The 14,856-nt window shown below is 31.8% G+C and overlaps 1 protein-coding gene and 1 long non-coding RNA gene across 9 annotated transcripts; one reads left to right on the forward strand and one right to left on the reverse strand.

Moving 5' to 3' along the window:
* Positions 1 to 80: 80 nt before the first annotated feature.
* LOC127901721 (uncharacterized) lies at positions 81 to 1,036 on the reverse strand. The gene is made up of 2 exons (XR_008053957.1): positions 671 to 1,036; positions 81 to 183 (listed from the first exon to the last, which is right to left on the reverse strand). It is a non-coding gene; the product is annotated as an uncharacterized LOC127901721 (long non-coding RNA).
* Positions 1,037 to 3,726: 2,690 nt separating this feature from the next.
* On the forward strand, positions 3,727 to 14,055 carry LOC102614360 (uncharacterized). 8 transcript variants are annotated; one of them, XR_371247.4, is made up of 12 exons: positions 3,727 to 4,064; positions 4,346 to 4,868; positions 4,957 to 5,063; positions 5,170 to 5,212; positions 5,291 to 5,382; positions 6,136 to 6,184; positions 6,961 to 7,031; positions 7,123 to 7,254; positions 7,751 to 7,836; positions 8,871 to 8,916; positions 9,452 to 9,574; positions 13,811 to 14,055. XR_371247.4 is itself a non-coding variant. In XM_025100674.2 (11 exons), exons 2-11 carry the CDS (start codon positions 4,796 to 4,798, stop codon positions 9,494 to 9,496), a joined length of 744 nt encoding a protein of 247 aa, XP_024956442.1. In that variant the 5' UTR covers positions 3,727 to 4,064; positions 4,320 to 4,795; the 3' UTR covers positions 9,497 to 11,403. The 8 variants fall into 8 exon arrangements, 5 of the variants coding, with proteins under 5 accessions (XP_024956442.1, XP_052296267.1, XP_015387631.1 ...); XR_008054346.1 differs by lacking the exon at positions 13,811 to 14,055 and adding an exon at positions 11,411 to 11,720; XR_003066296.2 differs by lacking the exon at positions 13,811 to 14,055 and adding an exon at positions 11,462 to 11,720.
* Positions 14,056 to 14,856: the final 801 nt, after the last annotated feature.

Here is a 14,856-nt window from a genome sequence, read left to right on the forward strand (position 1 = left end):
AGCTTTCACAATCTCGCCTTTCTTCACTTTAGCATTAGGCATAACTTCTTTTACCGATACAAGAATTGTGTCCCCCAATCTTACCACTTTCTTCCCTTTCAGAAGTTGCATGCACATCATTTTCACCCCTGAATTGTCCGCAACTTTTAAGACGGTCCTCATTTGAATGAAAGTGCTTTGTCCCTGCAAAATTGCAAACCGAATGTTAAGGTCACATACAAGAGTCAATTTATCTAAATTTAACGCAAATAAAAAAAAAACTACATATTTTTCATCTAATTTCCAGCAATCTGAAGCTTAGCATCAAGAATAAAAAAAGGCAAATACAAATCAATATCTGAATTTAATTTCCAGCAATATGAAGCTGAGCATTGAGAATAAAAAAATGCAAATAAAAAGCAAGCCACCATATTCATACCATATGCAAGTAAGCAATTACTGACGACACAAAAGCTTCATCTCTTTAAGCTTCCTCAAATGAATCAGTACAATGGCACAAAACTCACTAAGCTAAGTGTTCTTGTTTCCAGACACAAAACTGAACTGACTTGCCCAGTACACTGCAAACTTGAGGACATATACTCTCAACACAAATTAACACAGTGGCAGCGGAATCTTCACAAATTCATAATCCTAGAGAACCAAATTTGGAATTAATGACGCAAATTACCTCCAGAAATTAATTACGGCAGCCGATGGCGGGTGAAGCCGAAAGAGTGAAGTTACAAGTCAATTTTTTGAGACATCCGAGGGAGTGAGGCAGCGTGAAGGAGCAAGACACAATCGACGGGGAAGAGAGAGAGCCGATGATAAGAACGGAGCATGGTGAGGGAGAATCGATTGGTGGTGAGAGTTGTGCCCTGAGGAGGTGAGATTGGTGGCGCTGTGAGTGAGGTGAGATTTGGCGAGAGTGAGAGGGAGAATGCGCGTGGGCTTTGCGTGAGATTCTCACTACAGTAAGAATTTGTACTGGAACTCTTTCAGCCAGTTACCCATTTTTCAATGGTTAAATCTCAGACCTCAAATTCCTTTGTTAGCTATCTAATGGCGCATTCATTAAAAGACAAGCGACTGGGGTAAAGTAGCTGGACCCATACTTACATACACTCAATTAATTTTGGGGCTTTAGGCCAATTGTTTTAATTAGACCTTTTAAAATATTTGAGGTTAAATATATGTATTAGTTTCACTAAAAAGTTATTTATTTAAAATCAATTTTTCTAACTTTCTTAGGTGCAAAATTATTGATCAAATTTTTATATTCTAATTTCGCTAATATATTTTTCTCAATATAGCTAAATCATTTAACTTTTCTTTCGACTTAGTTGATCTTAAATAAGTTTTTATCAATTTTAATTTTAAAAAAATTCTTCAATTACTAATTCTTCACTCTAATTCACATCATTTTTACTACTTTTGACAAACTTATCAAGATCTCCTTTTTGGGATCGAACTAATTTTTTAATTCTTCTCTTTTTTTTCTCCCTAGTTTTTTGTATCTTGGTGCACATTTTCTATTAGACATTTTTTCCTTTTCAGTGAAAGAAGAGTAAACAAGCAAACAGTTAGACTAGATAATTAAAAAAAAATAACTATAATATTTAAAAAAGAAACAACAACAATTGAATAACACAACTAATTAAGAAGAGAATAGTAAGAAAAAAATGGATATTTGAAATTTAACTTTAATGGATTGAAATTTTAAACAACAATGATCAATGGAAATAGTTGATTTTTTTTTCTTAAGCAAAAATTAAAGAAAGTCTTTTTTTCCATTATGCATTAAAGCATTGAATGTGTCATGCCTTTTTCTTTTAATTGATAAAAATAATAATGGATAACAAGTTAACAAATGTGTGACTTTTATAGAGTTTTAAATGAAATAACATTAAATAGTGATTTTGTAGAAATTTGATAATTTATTTGAGTAAAGAATATAAATGAATAATTCAATAACTATAATGTTGAAGAAAAATATGGGGCTTTCGTATACAGTGGGACTCGAGACAACTGCCTAAGTTGTCTAGAGGAAGAGCCGACCCTGGTTACATACATTATATGATTTTCGAATTTGTTTGTGCTATTCATAAGATGCATAAATTCATTTTCTGCTTAGTTCCAATTTCTTATGCCGTACCAAGTTTCAACTTTCTTTCCTCTTTCTCTACAAGACTATACAGTGAAAAACATCATTCTTATATAAAATTTTATCGCGGCTCTCTTTGCAGAATTGTGAGGATACAATTCTTTGGTGCATTGATTAATCTTCTAGTTTCTTACTTGAGGTCCTTGATATATTTTTTTTTCTTTTCTATTTTGTAGAATGCGTGATACTCTTGTGCTGACAATGAGAATGTTCCAAAGCCAGGTATAGTTTTGTCTCTTTTTTCGCCCCATATTTGTTGGTTGAATGGATATGCCGTCTGTTTATTCTGACCACTGTACCAAACTGGTATGTTTCTGAAGCAGGCGTTGGATGACAAAAGAAAAGAAGCATGGGGACGCTTTTCCTTCATTCACAGTACAGATTTTTAGAGTCACTATTCATTCATGGTAGAATCTAAAAACTGAAGATAATAGAATAGCATCAAGGCTTTGTATCATAGTTTAAATTTGATAAGGGCATATCCTAGTACTTTCTACATTTCATTGTAATATTCTTAGTTAGTAGATAGCACATGAATGATCAAAATGCTGTTGTTAAATTCTACATGTATTGTCGCATTAAGAAATGATCAATAAATTTTGCTTTTAGTATTGTATTTCACATTTATCAATTATACAGTTTTTTTTAATAAGATTTACCGATAGATTATCAAATTATTTAAGACTCAAATGTAGAGATCACAGTTAGGGATGTCAAATAAATTCAAATTCGCAAGTAGAAGATGGGGATCCACACGAATCCGGATCTGGATGCAAGTGCATCTAGAAAACCGGATATCTGGATCCAGATAAATTTTATTTTAAATTACAAATTAAATTAAAAATATATATTAAAAATTAAAAATAAAATTTATTTGTGGATTTATAATGTTGTTGTATATTATTCATGTTGAATTATTAATGGTTGGATTATGATTGAATTTTATTTGATATTATTAGGTAAATTATTGAATTTTATTTTAAATCAAAAATTAAATTTTATTTGTGGATTTATGATGTTGTTGTATCTTATTCATGTTGAATTATTAATTGTTGGATTATGATTGAATTTTATTTGATATTATGAGGTAAATTATTGAATTTTATTTTAAATTAAAAATATACATTAAAAATGAAATAAAAAATGAAAAATTAAATTTTATTTGTAGATTTATGAGATTATTTGTATGTTATTCATGTTGAATTATTCATTGTTAAATTATGATTGGATTTTATTTGATATTATTAGGTAGATTATTGAATTTTTAAATTATATATTATATTATTAAATTTTAATTTTTACGGATCCGGATATCTGAAATATCCGCCCGGATCCATTGCCGATATTACCCGCATCCGAATCCGCATCTTTTTTGCGGATCCATATGCGGATCCGAATTTTACCAACTCTAATCACAGTTAAGATTCCTAACATTACTCTAAACTAAAACCATCAATAATATGAATTACTCAAAACTAATCATAATGATACCAAGATTTCAAGCATATAAAGGCCTTACAATAGGCATCTATGATTGACAATCATAATGAGTTGTATAAGCCAATTTTTCCAATGGACTTATCTGAAGTTCAATAAATATAAATACTAAGGGGCTGAGCGATAACATATCTCTTATCACGAAACGTTTCGTGGGATTTGTTTCCCCCCTAAATTGTTCGCGGTTAAAGCTTGAGACTCATTGACTGAGTGGGGACTGAGGAAATTGCTCTGAACTTGCCAACGACTTGCTTTGAAACGACACGATGCAAGAAACCGTTTTTCTTCTTATCATTTTCTCGCATTCAATATTTTTGAATCAAACACACAGTTGAAAGAAATGGACATTGAAGGAAAGAGATTACCTCTCCGCTCTAGGAAAATCAATTATTTGAGTCACTTATCTTCAATCTTCAGCAAGGTGACTTCATTTATTCACCCTTTTTTATTTTAAATTTCGCAATCTTGATAATAAATTTAATCACCCAACTCGCTTTTTGTTTATGTCCATGAGCTTGTTTAGATACATGATGTGATTCCTTGAATTTGATTTGAATACTTTTACTGCTACAGAGAAGGGGATTTAGAGGTTGTTTTGTAGGCTTTCTTAGGTGTTTTTTGTTACTCTAATTGTTTTGTAGGCTTTCTCATGTGTTTTTTGTTACTCTATATATAGTATATAACTTGAGAGTCTAAGTACAGGCTTGTGCATTGCTTGGTAAAGATGGGAAACCTGGGCCTGCAGTTTTGTTTCTTTTCCTGGAGGCTGCATCAGTTGTGCTGGATTTTTTTGAGAGAAGCAAGTGGGCTTCTCTTGCTGCATTTCTGTTGTCAGCATTTGGTTTTGCTATAAACATTTATGTTTGTTATCTGGAAAAAACCAGCGCAGAAATCAAACCACCAGCTGAGAGGCAACTTGGGATAGTGGAGATTGTCTTCTCTGTACTCCAGTTGATTGCTACATTGATTCACTTTATTCTATTGGCGTCAGATGTGAAGTACAATTAAAGTGCATCTGTTGTTTTTCCGCTGGCCTTTTCTGTGATTGCTATTGTGTTCGTTTTTAAAGAGGAAGAAAAACTTACTAATTCATCTATTGCAAAAGATTCATCGGACGATGATTCTGTACTCGGAACTCCCATTGAACTGGATATGCGAGGGACTGTTATGAATCACGGTAACCCCAAGAATAAATTACGCTTTAGATCCAGACTATGCAAAGAAGGTAGATTCTTTTTTTTCTTCTTTTTTTATATATGAAACAAATTTATGACTTTTGCTGGAATCTAATAATAAGACTTGTTGCAATGCAGAGGGCCCAGGTATTGAGCAGTTTCAGATTGTCGGTGAAGCTACACCTGGAAAGAAACTTCTTGGATGTGGATATCCTTTAGGTGGTGCTCATCTTTGTATGTTTCAGGTGATTTTTTTTTTTTTTTCTTTGAGCTTATACAAACCGTGAAATATGTTTGGCAGTTATTTGCATAATGTATTAACATTTAATATCTTAACAAGTTGTGTTTTAGTGGGTTCGTCATCTGCAGGATGGCACCAAACATTATATTAAGGGTGAGCATTGAAATAAGTTTTGACCTTTTTGTGCTTGTTTAAATGTTATGACTAATATGTTCAAAATTTTTTGTTCAGGAGCCATAGAGCCAGAATATGTTGTCACAGCTGATGATGTTGGTAAACTGATATCTGTCGAGTGCATACCAATGGATGATCAAGGCCATATGGTATATATACAGAATAATAATTCTGTTATGTCATTCCTAGGTCCTTTTTGTCCTATTCTTTTCATGACTGAAAAGCTTAAAACTGGTAGCTAATGGACCAATGATTATGCTCTCTCATCTATGAGGCATGTGAGCCAAACACCACAACACAGACTTAAAAACAGACACAAAAGCAACTTATCATAGTTGAAATACTACATGAGGAGATTCTAAATGCTAAGTTGTCCCTTTAAATAAAAATTTAAGCCGTTATAATGGCTTAACAGTAGTATTAAAGCTCTAACACATTAAAATTCAAACATAATGTTTTCAGCTGATATTGAACTTTGTTATCTCAAGTGATATTGGAATATTCTCCATATGCTACTGATATGTAAAGTTAGTATTCCATTATCATCGAAATCAAATCCTGAACTGCTTTAGGTGATTATATCTACACTGAATTTGGAATTTCAGTACCCCGTTGCATGATGTATTACCATTTTTCCAGAAGATTAGTTAAATTGGTCTCAGGTTGTATTATTTTCTCCCTTTGTTTTGTTATTATATCCCTAGTTAAATATGAAGCTTATGTTTCCCAACATTCATGGAATTTAACTCTTTATTTATTTATTTATTTACTTGTGCATTTGTTATAACTTGCCCCATTACAATCTTTGAAGTTAAAAAGAAAAAAAAGTTGCTACTGTCGAATTTAATGCCTGAAAATGTTGCTATCCTGACTATTTCTATCATACTTTTTGATGTTATTAGGGGGAAATGGTGGAGGCTTTTGCTAATGGACATTCCAAAATCAAGTGTGGTAGGTTTATATGATTGGAATTGACAGTTATCAGGCCTAAATGTCATTGAAATTCTCAAAATGAAATTTATTAGTGATGTAATTAAGTTCTCCATATGTGCACTGATTTTTTTTTTTTCCCAAATCTTCCATCAAGACCAAAGATATTGGAATTTTGAATCTTTTTCATCACATATTGGATCTTACCAAGAATTAAAATAATTTTTTGTACCATCTTCATGAAGTCTCTAGTTTGTACAAGTTATTGATCTTTTCAATGGTCAAATCTTTTTCATCAGAAGTTCTTTGAGCCTCCACTGATGTAGTTTTCAGTTGCATTCTTTTGTGGTTAGTAATTATGTCATCAATTCTCCCATTAATGAGACATTATTTTTGTACAACTTAATATTGCAGCCATGCCAGTGAAATTGTTAACATCACGATTGCAGCTCTAATATGTCTTCTTGAATAAATCAACAAAAGATGGTGTTGGGATAATCATAATGGCCATTTGTTTGTAGCTTTCAGTTGAAAATGTGAGACTGATGTCCATTCAACCTAAATTTGTCACCTGTAGCCTTTTGCATTGATTTATTATTAAAACGAGAAAAGTAATTGCTTGAATTTACTTCAAAACCCAATACTTGTTTTGATAACTGATATGCTGTCAGCTGTCACTCATACTTTTGCTTGTTAAAACACTTAGTTTACATTTTAGGATAGAAAAGATGTGTATTCAATTTTTTTGAGCTTTTCCCTGAATTATTTGCATAACGTTCTGATGAGAAACTTTACAGATCCGGAAATGCAGAGCGAGATTGACATGCACATGTCCAAAGGCGAAGCATCATTCAGTGTTCTATTACTGGTAAATTTCTTTTATTTACTAAATGTTACACAGAAATGTCCAAAGTATTGGACTTGTGTCGTAACATAAATTTTTGCTACAACTTCAACAGGTTCCTTCTTCTGAGAATCAGGGGCCGGTAACTCGACCGGCAACCCTAATCTTGAGACGGTCAAGTTTCCAAATCAAGATCAATAGTACAGAATATGTAGTGATTGAAGAGAAATTTACAATTAGATTATCGGTATGCTACTTACAATTGATGCACTGTCTGATTGATTAGATTATTAATTTTCAATTTGAATTAATTAATTACACTACATAATGTCATTTTGTTGAACAAGGTCCAAGAAAGAAAGAATATCCTATTAATGATTCAACAATTCATTGTCAGCTTTGATGGACTCTTTAAATCAATCAGTTATTTCTTTATATATTAGAAAATAAATTTATCTTTCAGAGGCAAGTGCATTATTGATCAGTCACTCGTTTTTTCACATGCAAGATACTAGATATCATTACTTTATTGTTTTTTAAACAGTGCAACATGGACGACTTATAAGATATGGTTGAAAGATGATTAAGCACGAGATTTTTTAACCCACCTTTCTGCTTCAGGTTAAAATGCATATATATTTTTGTTCTGAAACTTGTAGTATCCTGCGAAAAGCTGCAGAAAAATTTTCTATTATTTATATGCAATGCTTTCATTATCTTTTCCCATCCTATTGATATTGCAGATCAAGATTCCTTCTGGGCTCCCAACAGAATTAATTTTAACATGCTCTGATGGTGCTTCGCATTGTTTCAGCACATCTGATTTTCGGTAAGATAATACACATTAATTATGCTTGGAAGTTATTTTGTTCCCAAATAAATTAGCAGTACATGTTCTTACAACAAAGTTTGTAATTGAGGCCATCCTTCATTGACCATTGTTTACACCCATAGTTTCCAACTTCTAGCTGCGAGTTAAAATCATTCAAAAGAAATTGTAAGGGACCCCTTGTCACCAAGTCCACTATAACTTGTATCTGTAATGATGTTTATCTTATTTATTTGGGCTATTGATACATTCATGATTGATGGAATATTTTCTGGGTAAGGGACTAAGTGGAGAAAAACAGAAGTAAGAGGCTTGTGTTTTACTTGGACCATTTACCATTAACGTACAGTAGTATGTAGCATAGCCAGAAATTTTCATTTAGATTTGTGGGGGTAGAGTGTCTAAGTGTAAGAAGGATATGTGGATGGTTAAGTCTAATATAATTTTTCATTTTCTTGTTAAGGTCTTATGCACCTGTGGATCCCAATTGCCTCTGCCACCAAACATGAAAGTCTTATGACTAATTTTACAAATGTTTCCTTCCAGCTGTCATGGTCTCTGGGATTCAAAACTCTTGTTAAACAAACCCAGTTGAGTAAACCACCATCTTTTCCATTTGAATTTCCCATCAGTTGGGCTGAAGAAATGTCTGCAAGAATAAAAATCCTTCAGTTGGGTTTATATATAGACACTACGTCTTTCCTAGTAGGGACTAAGTTTTGAAAGGTGTCAAATGTAAATCTTAATGTCAGATACTCTTCTCAAAAAAAAAAAAAAATGTCAGATACTCATGATAATTTATTTCTTATACCCTATCAAGATTTGTTTTTCTTTCCATCACTATACATAAATTATACAGAGAAATTTCATTGCTTGTAAACTTCCATCATGGATCATTTTGCAGAATTGTTTATGTGGTACTATCTGGTGCATACAACAGAAAAACTAGAATTGCATAACAGTGATTTCAGTTTGTTTATTAATGTACTGCGCTCTAACATGATGCATTTGATTTTTTTCTTTTTCCTTGGTAGAACTCGTGATTCTCTTGTGCTGACCATGAGAATGTTCCAAAACCAGGTATGTTTCCTCACTAGAGCTGCACCTAAGTGATTTCTGCATACATGTGAGTTGTCCTTTTTTTAACCCCAACAAATCTTGATGTTCTTACATACAATCTATGCTAGCGTAAGAAATTTTCTATCATCATTTGATGTTTATTCTCCAAGAAGTTTGCTTTGACCTGAAAAATAAGAAACATTATTATGAAATCTCCATGATTTTCCTTTCTTTTTCATTCTTTTTATGCTTTTTTAACTGCAAGATTGGTTTTAAGAAGCATCATCTCCATCCAGTATCTAGTTATAGTAGATGGTTATGTTATGTTCCATTGAGGATGGTATCTAGATATTTATACGGATGTTCTAATTTCTGGTAGAGATCAATTAGTACGGATCTATGAAGATCTTTTCTACATGATTAATATCCAAAACTAATTAGTCGGACAAAATTTCCATGGTTGAATTGCTAACTTGGACACCATGCTTCCTTAGATCACCCTTTGATTTTATTTGATCCTTTTTCCTTTTCTTTTCTTTCTTTTTCCTTGAAAAAGGCAAAACAGGTGACTAGAGCAAAAAGAATTAAGCCAGATGAATAAACTGGGAATTTTTCTCTTGGTAATTGGGTCATTGAAGCTATCAGAATCAGCGGCATTTTGTACGATAGGGCTGAAAAGGTATCTTACTATCATTTACTATTAGTTTTGCCTTTGTTCTTTTTATCTTCTCTAAAGGCAAAGCTAACAGTAAATGATAGTATGATACCCTATAATTTTGATGGAGTATTCTTTGTGGTCAAAATTATAGGGTATCATTCTATCAGTTACCGTTAGCTTTGCCTTTGTTCTTTTCCATCTTCTCCATATTATTTCTATATAACACATTATTCACTCATGAATGCCCATTGGTCTGCATTTAAAGTGATCTAATTTGATAACCCATTTGTTTATTCTGACATCTCTATTTGGAATTTTACATTATGACAAGAGAAACATAAGAGCATAGGCCTTTCTTCTTTCGAGTGTACATCTAGGCGTCTTAATCCATTCTTGGTTAAATATGGATAATTATAAATTAGCATCAAGCTGTTTCTCTAGTTTTCATTTAGTGAAAAATAAATATTTCCTAAAATTTTCTCACTGTTTGGGGTGGGAATTTCACCATGCTACTTGTCACAAGTATTTACTCTTTCTTGATTGAGACAAGACTGTACCTGATTGGAAATTGGGATTTAATGGTCTACAATCCGCTTGATTCTGCTGTTTAGTTTAGAGAGTAAGGCTCAAAAGTATGTTCAGGCATTAGTATGGCCTAAATAAGCTCTTATTGCAACTTTGAAAATGGTTGTTTACTTGAGCAGCAGACTGGGGCCTAAATAATAATGGCACCTGTTACAAATACTAATGTGAGAGTAGAATATATCAGTGGATAATGGAGAACCAATAATATTAATGTTCTAGGGTTGTTATAGGCTAGAAAGTGTAATTAGGGAAATGTTTCTTGAAAAATCTAGATTTTTTTTTTTTTTGGTTTTCCTCCTAAAAGAATTGTGAAGTCTGCTGTTAATAGAAATTCATTTCTCCCTTTGTATTTATTACCACTTATGCTTGCATACCTTTGCACTTATTTGCACCCATGCTTACACGGCCTTGTATGTACCTTTACATTTATATTTCATGCATGCTTAGTTATTTTTGTTAAAAATTTTATGAACATTGTATTAATTGTTAGCCTTGCGGCCTTGCCTATTGGCTTTAAACATGATTAACCTTTACCACAAGTTTTCACCGATCAAATTAACATTGTTAATATTTAATATCCTGCATGCTTTGTCCATGCATTTAATTCAAAGATGGCGCATGCATTTCACAAGTATTTATTCTAATGCATGCTTTTTATTGAATATTATGTGCGTTTTGTCTAAGCGTTAAATTTGCTTATGCATGCTTGCTCTATGCACTCAATTGTGATGCATCCTCTTGCTAATTCAAAGATGACTTTAAACATGTTTAACCTTTGCCACAACCTTCCACAGGTCAAATCAACATTGTTAATGTTTAATGTCATGCATACTTTGTCCATGCATTTAATTCAAAGATGGCGCATACATTACATGCATTTATTCTAATGCGTATATTGCATTAAATGTTATGCATGCTTTTGTCAAACCATTAAATTTGCTTATGCATGCTTTGTCTATACATTCAATTGTGATGGATGCGCTCTAAAGTTAATCTTTTTAGTTTCTAATTATTTATTTATGGCTATTAACTCTTTGACTTTTAATTCAAAAATAAATAAAATAAATAGTTGATGTATATGAATCAGCAATGTGTGCATATGATTTAAGATTTAGTGTTTTAAATTAGATTTTTTTTTAATAGAATGATTTTTTTTTATTAGCTCATTTCACAAGAAATTCTCTTACGTACTAAGGTCTTTCAATTAGATTTAATCCAAGATTCAATGTGAGTTGAACTTTACTCTAATCTAACTGTTCTTTTAAACCACAGTTTATAGTGGTTGCCCCAACTTGGGTCTATCATAAATTACGTGCCTTACAGGTTGGAATGAATCTTTGGGCTTAACATCGATTTTTCAATCCACTTGGCAAAGCGATGGAAGCATTAATACGGTCATTCATTTCAAGAAGTCTTTTAAATGTATTAGGGTCATTTTCATTTTCGTTTATAGGTGTAGCTTCCACAACGAACCAAATAAATGCAAAGTTATCGTTTCTAATCATTGAACATATTTTTTTGTTCGATTAAAACCCTTTTAAGATCTCTTACAGCATTTACAAAATTTAACATATTTCTCGAATCATTTCTACAAAATACACAAATATTTTTAAACTGTCGAGTTGGAAATTCTGTCATTATGACTTTTGAATAAAATGTGGAGGTTTTAGGTGTTTAAACCAAACTCTTTGAAAGGTTTGTATTGATAAATCTAGCAACTCACTCCTTATATATATACAAATTGTTGATTATATTTTTACACTCTTTCTTCTGACATTTGAAAAAAAAAAGGAAAAAAAAAAAGCAAGATTGTGCATTTGACTTTTGGTACTTAGAAGCTATAAAGGTTGTCTGGAAAACAAATTTCCTTGTCTAGTAATCATTAAAAAAAAAATCCACAAAGTCTTCTTTACATCGACTGTCAATGTACTCAAAGTGCTTGTAAGACTTCCCAAGTGTTAAATAGATTGAATAAGATTTTGGCATTATATTGAGTTCAAGGGAGCTGCAAAAGTTTTTAATTGCATTCACCAAGAATGGTAAAAATAATAATACAACGCGACGGCTACTACAAGCCAAAGGAGGGTCTGAAGGAGGTGTTGCACTGATTTGAATCTTGGACTTGGACTAGATCCTGTTTTGTCAAAGCGATTGGGTTTGTTGGCTAACCCCAAAGGAATGATTGGTGCCATATCTCAATTTAGTATTAATCTGGCCTTTTTTTTTTTTTTGGGTTTCTATGGGATTTGATTTCAAGGCAGGAAATTTGATTATGCGATCCGTTTGTCTCCGACCGCACATCTTAAATAATCAAAGGGACTAAAAATTCTACCTAAAAATCAATCGTAGGCCTAAAGGCCTAGTCTTATCCATAAGGTATATATTTCTTAGTACACCTAAGCCATTGTATAGGGGCAATCACAGTAGGTTGTGGTTTGGAAGGTATGGAAACATTAGAGTGAGGTTCAATTCGTATTGAAGTTTTGGCTAAACCTACTTGGAGGACTTTAGCCCATAAGGGAATGTCTTGTGAAGCGAGCTAGTCAAGAATTAATCATTTAAAAAAAAAAGATAGTTTAAAACACTAAATTATAAATTATATACATATTATTGATTTACATACATCGACTATTTATTTTATTTACTTTTGAATTAAAGGTCAAAACGTTAGTATCTACAAATAAGTAAATTAGTAGCTAAAGAGGCTCACTTTGGCAAACATGCATTATAATTGAATATATAGATAAAGTATTCATAAGTTAATTTAACTCATAAATAAAACATGTATAACATTTAATGCAAAGCATGCATTAAAATAAATGTATGTGATAACTTGTAAAATGCATACACCACCTTAAGATTAAACACATGGACAAAGTGTGCATGACATTAAATGTTGGCAATATCGATTTGATTGGTGGAAACTTGTGTTAAAAGTTAAACATGTTAAAAGTTAATAAGCATGACTAACAACTAATATAATACTTATAAAATTATCAACAAAAATGACTGAATATGCATGAAATTTTATGTAAGAATGCATGCCAATAAATGTAAAGGTGCATGCAAAGTCGTTCATGTAAGAATATGAGTAAATAAATGCAAAGGGAGAAATGAAGCCTATAAAAAATAGGCTTTATAATTCTTTTAAGAGGGAAAAAAAATTATAGATTTTTCATGAAACATTTTCTAAAACGGTTTTCAAAATACATTTATGTCAATTATCTCACATTTTTTCTAATTAATAACAACCCTAAAATATCTTAATATTAAATTATTAGTTCTTCTCCATTGGTGTAATCTACTCTCACATCATTATTCACAGTAGGTGTCATTGTTGTTTAGGTTTGAATCCATTATTCAAGTTTAATGAAACAACAACCATGGACAAAATCATAGCACCAACTTATTTTGTGTGAATATACTTTGGACTTTACTCTCAAGACCGCATAATAGAATTAGGTGGATCTTAGGCCATTAAACTCAAATTTTTAATTAGGCCCAGTTTTATTTCAATTAAGAAAGTCTCATCTTTGTAACACATGGCCCAGTAAAATTTCTGCCCGAATTATTCTATAAATATAAGCAATTTCTTAAACATCGCAATTGAATAATTAAAATGCTACAATTACTGTTCACAATTTGAGTACTGATTATGTTTTGTTATTTGAGATCATCAACCAAGCAGTCGGAGCCGCCGCTTGCAGCGAAGTTATTTGATGGACCCAATTGCAGTTCTGGAAAATAAATAAATACATAAAATTCTTTCCCTTATTGTCTTCAGCTTCATACGTCTTCGATGATCAAACTTTTTCTCTCTGTTTCTTCCTTTTAAACTATCAATTTTTCTCTTGAAATTTTTTAACAGCAACTTATTCGGTTCTTCCATTTGTTATCAAACTTTTGGCAAGCACTTTCAAATAAGGCATTTGATTGCTTTTATATTGTTTTTCTTAAAATAAAATAAAATAAAATAAAATTCCTCTGCACGTATCTATGACAAAGGGGCTTCTCATTCCAAGAAGTCAGGTTGGATTTATATTTTGGAGGAACCATAAATTAGGCTTTATTTGTATTGTCGTTTGAGATTTAGTTTCCAATTTTGCCATGCCGGATTTTCTTTTTTTGGGGGGAAAAAAAAAGGAATGAGTACTACTATTACACGGTATCTTCATTGACATGCCATTACGTGTGACAATTGATGATAAGTGACGCATCATTTAGATACAAATTACCAACTTATATTTCCAAACTACGTAAGCACTAAGCTATTTGAAACTATTTGGCCAGAAAAATTCAGGAGATTCCCATTGAAAATTAATTCATTTTAAGTAAAATTTCTTCTTGACTCCCTCAAATTTGCAGGGTCTATGTTATCACCTCCTAAAGTTATTTTTCCTCATTATTGCCCTCGTCGGACCAATCCTAATTTCACCAGAGTGTGTAAGGATATATGTGTATATCAGTGGAGCTATGATAAATTTTAAATTTGGACGTTCATTGATATGGATGAAACTATGGTGCAACGGTTGCACCGTACCACTCAATTTTGTCTTTTTCAATTAATTACATCTCAATACCTATATTTAAAAAAAAAATGAATAGACACTAGAAGTTACAAATTTTTATATATGAGTCCTCTTTTGGGATAAAAATGGATTTTAAAAATATTTAACTGTTACTATTATTAATATTTTTAATGTCATTATTATTATATT

The sequence above is a fragment of the Citrus sinensis genome, chromosome 4 (genome assembly GCF_022201045.2).
Source record: "Citrus sinensis cultivar Valencia sweet orange chromosome 4, DVS_A1.0, whole genome shotgun sequence".
NCBI lineage: Eukaryota > Viridiplantae > Streptophyta > Magnoliopsida > Sapindales > Rutaceae > Citrus > Citrus sinensis.